Here is a 6,047-nt window from a genome sequence, read left to right on the forward strand (position 1 = left end):
TAGGGACGGACGTCATCAGCGCGCGCGGGCTTCTCCTAGCAACGATAAACTGTATCCTGGCAACCACCTTAAAGTGAAGCGTTCTGTGGACGGTTCGTTTCTGTCGTTGGTTCGTGTTTACAACATTAAAACGTGTTGATACCAGTGTCTAACATGGATCCAAGGCAAGGCAAGGCAATTTTATTTGTATAGCCTGTTTTTACCAACAGTTTGTCTCAAAGGGCTTTACATCCCATCATAACAACATCCTCTGTCCTTAGACCCTCACATCCACTGAGGAAAAACTCCATGGAAAACCCTTTTAACAGGGAAAACCAGGAGAAAGCTCAGGGTGAGCAACAGAGGAGGGATCCCTCACCCAGGACGGACAGACGGGACAGAGATGTTGTTACAGACAAGAAAACAGTTTACAGTTTATGTCACAGAATGTGAGAATATAGGAGGTTATCCTGGTGTACAATGGAGCTCTGGTGAATCAATAACGTTATCTTTTATTTATTTATTTATTTTTAAAGATAATACATCATCAAATAGTATCAATAACGTTATTGAATCATTTCTACTGTGTTGGATGACTTAAATAAGCAGTGTCAGGCCATAAACAGTGTTTCACTGTTTTTAAACTGGTGGAAAGTTGGATTACATTAAAGTGTGTCAGGTGTGGAGTCAATACAACAACTGGTTGTTGTATTGACTTGTTGAATATCCTCCAAACAAGATTGTACCATACCATTTCGCCGCACTGTAGCTGGGCAATCTGCTTTTTCTGTAAGAGCCACAAACCAGTGGAATACCTTACCTGACGCCGTAAGGAGCAGTAGCTCTCTCAGAGTCTTCAAATCTAACCTAAAAAATCTGTTAAAAGCTGCTCAGCTCTGCAACCACTAATTTGGTCCTTAGACTTCTTTTTGTGTGTGTGGGTATGGGTGTGGGCGTAGGTGGGATGAGGGAGGGGGGGGAGTTGCACGCAGACGTGTGTAGCCATGTTGTTGTGGTGTTTTATCCCTGTATACTGTTTAATCTGTCTTGTTACTGTGTTGTATTTCTGTGACCTGCCAAGGGACTACAGATGCAAATTAGCTTAAAGCTACACTCTGGTTTAGTGCATCAAATGGCAACATTTATGTTTTAACTGCACATTGTCCCTTTTAAATACATTTTTTAAAAAAACAAAAAAAAACAACAACTTGTACCTGAACGACACCCACTGACACATTCCTTCACATTCCTTTTCCTAAATGAAGAGGAGGAGGAGGAAGAGCCATGAGAGCTACAGGTGTTGAACAGGTATGGCCAGTCAAAGTGAAAGTGTCAGGGAAGGAGGGAGGGAGGGACGGACGGACAGTAGGCAGGAGGGAGGGAGAGAGAGAGAAAGAGAGAAAAGCAGACCGGTCCTCATATCCTTAGACACTTACGAACCTCTCCCTTGCCCAGCCTTGGGTCCTGGCCGGGTATGGGTTACCTGGGGGTCCGAGGGGAGTCCAACGCAGAAGGTTTGGTTGAAATCGGGCCGGTGGTTTTGGAGAAAATGACCAAAAACCACACAGGCCATTTTGAAAAAAAGGGCCACTCCGCGGGTTAAAGTTTTTTCTTAATGTAGTGTTATTTCATAGCTGTAGGGATCAGTGCCCGGTGCGATGGCCCGTGGCCCTAATAAACCAAAGGAAAAAAATAAACTATCACTAGAAGATTATCCTCCACAACAGCAATGCGTATGCAGTCCAGTGTTCCAGGGATGGAGAAAATGTAGCCTGCGGAAATTAAGTGTAAGGGGAATTGTGTGAAAGGGCTGAGTGTGAGGGTGTTTCAGATGCTGAGCCTATCACACCAGAGAGTGTAGCAGGACCTGTCCAGTGACCACGGGGTATCTGGGGTTCACTTCACTCTGGTTCCAGGGTGCCATTGTGAAGGGCCGCCATGCCGAACGTTTACTTAAATATGTCGGAATGCCGGCCCTTAATTATTTATGGAAAAGGGGTGCCTTTCTGAACCTGAAAAAAGTCCGCCATTTAAAGGTTTAACACACTGGGTACATACATTGCAGTGAATGCTTTCGTAGCACAGTGGTGAGAGCATCCGCCTCTAGCGCGGGAGATCAGTGTTTGACACCCGGAGGAGCTGCATATTAGCAGAGACTTTCTTGGCCGCTACACCTGATCTTTTTACTAAACTAAACCAACTCCTGTCTACATTGCTTAAACCCAACCAAAGCACAGAGCAAGGACATGTATTTTTCAGCAGGAGCACCGCGGCTGCATCAGACTCGCACCTGGGTGAAACTTTGGAGGGGGGGGGGGGCTGTCCCCGCGGCGCGATCGTGTCAAGCCGGGCAGGAAGTCAAACCACGAGAGAATCCGGTCAATTTTCAAAATAAAACACATTAGGAAGGAAGGAATTTTCGGAATGGGGGTCGCCCCCCCCTACACTCTACATCAAGTGGGTGGCTCGCCATTGTGTCACTTCACAGGAAGGTCCAAACAAAAAATAAAAAACCAAAAGAACAGAAAAACAAAAACACCTGACCTGTCAACAGACAGGGTCAGAGAAATGTCATCAGTGCTACGTCACTGCATAGTTTACGTTTGGGAACGTAAGCGACTGCATAGTTAGGTTTGCACATACCGGTACGTCGCACGATAACAGCAAACGCAAAAGCAGTTAACGGTTGCGTAATCATGACAAATTAAAAATGCTGCCATGTTATAGAACTTAATAAAAGAAAAGAAAATGTAATGCAGACTGATCTGTCTGTGACAAACTGTAAACTGTTTTCTTGTTCGTAACAACATCTATTGCATGTCTGTCCGTCCTGGGTGAGGGATCCCTCCTCTGTTGCTCACCCTGAGGTTTCTCCGATTTTTCCCTGTTAAAAGGGTTTTCCATGGAGTTTTTCCTCAGTGGATGTGAGGGTCTAAGGACAGAGGATGTTGCTACGATGCCATGTAAGGTCCATGAGACAAACTGGTGGTAAAAACGGGCTATACAAATAAAATTGCCTTGCCATCAGCTCATTGTGAAACATAATTTATTGATGTGAATGTGGTGATTTCTGTACAGAGCTCCAGGCAGCGCTGCTCTGCTGTCCAATACACACATGAAGCTTCACTTTTCATTCAAACAAACTAATGTGACTGCTACAATTGTTAGATTTCATCAATGAGACCAACATTTATCTCCTATAAAGAATTTAACCAGCCGGCGGTAAACCTCTTAAAACCTGCGGGTTAGGGTTAGGTTTGGGGATGTCATCTGGTGGTTTGGGAAACACTTCAACATTTTTTAAAAACATTTTATTGACCAAACAACAAATCGATGAATCATTTACATATCAACAGGCTAATCAATGGTGAAAATAATCGTTAGTTGCTCAGGTGTAGGACCGGACCGCCCCGTCCTCTAGCTGCTGTGGAGCTGCTGGTGTTTCTTCAGGTTGTTGGACTGGCTGAAGGCCTTTCCACACTGCCCACACACGTATGGTTTTTCTCTGGTGTGGATGCGCTGGTGGACCTTTAACTGTCCGGACCTCTTGAACCCCTTCCCACACTGCCCACACACGTACGGCCTCTCTCCGGTGTGGATGCGCTGGTGGACCTTTAAGTGTCCGGACCTCTTGAACCCCTTCCCACACTGCTCGCAGCTGAACGGCTTCTCTCCAGTGTGGATGCGCCGGTGGGCCGTTAATTTTCCTAAGGTAGTGAACCCCTTCCCACACTGCCCACACACGTACGGCCTCTCTCCGGTGTGGATGCGCCGGTGGGTCATTAATTGTCCGGAGGCAACAAACCCCCTCCCACACTGCTCGCAGCTGAACGGCTTCTCTCCGGTGTGGACGCGCCGATGGACTGCTAAATGTCCGGAGGTAGTGAACGCCTTCTCGCAGTGCTCGCAGCTGTACGGCTTCTCTCCGGTGTGGATGCGCTGATGGATCATTAACTCTTTGGAGGTAGCGAACGCCTTCCCACACTGCTCACAGCTGTACGGCTTCTCTCCGGTGTGGATCCGCTGGTGAATTTTCAGGGTGTACGCCCTTCTGAAGGCGGCGCCACACTGCTCACAGCTGTACGGCTTCTCTCCGGCGTGGATCCGCTGGTGAATTTTCAGTCCTGACAAGTCGGTGCACGATGTGCCGCACTGCTCGCACCTGTACGCCGTCTGTCCACATTGGCACCGCCGGCGGTGAGCGTTCAGATGAACTGAGGTCCTGAACGTGTTCCCACACCCATTACAGCTGTGTGGTTTCACCTTGGTGTGGTCCTGTTTCTATGGCAACAGACAGGGAGAGAGAGAATGAATCAATGATGGATGATGGATGGACATTTGTTTTCCTTTTTAAAAATTCTTCATTCAAGGTGCACAGAAAAGAAAAATGAATTTGATTCCACTATGGCCAGTGATATTGGATCCATCATCCGTCAATCAAACGTCTGAGACACACAGACACACACACACACACACCGAGCTTGGTCTCACCCCAAACACTGAATATCCCGCCCGCTTGATAACGACGAGGAGATGGGCATGAGGGAGGGGGATGGAGGATGAGAATGGCGAATGATTGGCCAGTGTTAGAGGCTACGCAATTATATTTTTCATTTTCACAGTGGGCTGTTGCAGTTACATTCAGCAGTTGCTGCAAGTTTACAGTTGGAAAATGTAATTGATTGATTAATGTGGTAATTTATGTACATAGGCTACAGAGCACCAAGGCAGCACCTTTCTTCTGTCTAATGCAGCTTCACATTTCGTTCAAACAATGCGGCGGCCACAATTGTTAGACTTCATCAATGAGACCAGCATTTATCTCCCAAAAAGAATTTAACCAGCCGGCGGTAACCCTCTAAAAAACCTGCGGGGAAATTTAACTCATTGGCTGCCATTGACGTCTATAGACGTCAATCTAATTACAACCGTTCACTGCCATTGACGTCGATAGACGTCAATTGCGTTTTTCAACGGGAGGGGCTGGAGGACGGTCTGGTGGAGCTTGTCCATCAATATCAGGCTTGTAAACTAGTGTAAGGACGTGTAGCTGTCCTGTAGGCCCTGTAGGGGGCAGCAGTGCCCTCTTTGGATGAGAGATCAGCATTGATTATGAGAAGAAGCGAGATGACAAGAGATATAAGAAACTTATGCACGGAGCCTATGTGTTCCGCACGTTGGCACATTATGTACCGTATGTGTCGCGGTAGTTCGGAGAGGAAGAGGGTCGCGATCGTGAGAAAACGACGGAGATCATTGAAAAAGACACCGACGACCGACACCGACGCTGGACACGGGCGATCAAGCCGGGCCGAGCGGCCGGTGAGAGAGTCAGCAGCTGACGGCTCGGTGACCCGGATTCGTCAGATGGGCGGTTCCGTCCGGATCAACCAGGAGCAGCAGAGACTCGTCCCCACGCTCCAGAAAGACATGAAGGTAATAATATAATACATCAATGGTAAAAAAAAAATTAAATAAACTAACTTGCTAGGGAGCTAACTTTTACTGCTAAAAGGGCGGATCGCTTTGATCCGCCGGCGGAAAGGTAAAAAAAAAAAAACTCCACATCACACTTGACTACAACTATAAGAGATGTATTTTTATGGTAATTATATATATTTCTATAATTTACAGGTCGTGGATCAAGCAGTGGTCGACCATGGGGCAGAGGTCATGTGACAGCTACAAACGTACAAAAAAGTTTTTATATATTTTTTATAATAAATTATTATTTTGCCATCAAAAGTCCTTTCTCTGTGTTGTTTTTGTTGTTTTATAGAAGGAGAACACTGTTCAGATGTGTGAGGTGTCACTAAAGCAAAAAATATCAACGTCAAAGTCACTGTTCTGCTTGACACGTTTCTTTCCACAAAAAGCTTATTTTCTCAGTGTTTTGCTCAAAAACTGGTGTTTTTGGCAAAACCAGCCTATGTTCTACTGCTGTTTACAAAAGAACGGAAAAAGGTAGAAACAAACTTTTTTTTCCTATTGAACGAAGAGTCTACTCTTTCTCTTGGTAGTTTCGGTGTTTACATACATATATATAACACAATATTCTGTGGGTCTTA

General features: G+C 46.0%; 1 protein-coding gene across 1 annotated transcript; it reads right to left on the minus strand.

Annotated features, from left to right (window-relative positions):
* Nucleotides 1–3,374: 3,374 nt before the first annotated feature.
* LOC146980515 (uncharacterized) lies at nucleotides 3,375–4,797 on the minus strand. The gene is made up of 2 exons (XM_085787978.1): nucleotides 4,792–4,797; nucleotides 3,375–4,260 (listed from the first exon to the last, which is right to left on the minus strand). Exons 1-2 carry the CDS (start codon nucleotides 4,795–4,797, stop codon nucleotides 3,397–3,399), a joined length of 870 nt encoding a protein of 289 aa, XP_085644104.1. The 3' UTR covers nucleotides 3,375–3,396.
* Between the last annotated feature and the right edge of the window lie 1,250 nt (nucleotides 4,798–6,047).

Source organism: Trachurus japonicus, chromosome 9 (assembly GCF_045865225.1).
Source record: "Trachurus japonicus isolate A0001 chromosome 9, Traja_1.0".
Classification (NCBI taxonomy): Eukaryota; Metazoa; Chordata; class Actinopteri; order Carangiformes; family Carangidae; genus Trachurus; species Trachurus japonicus.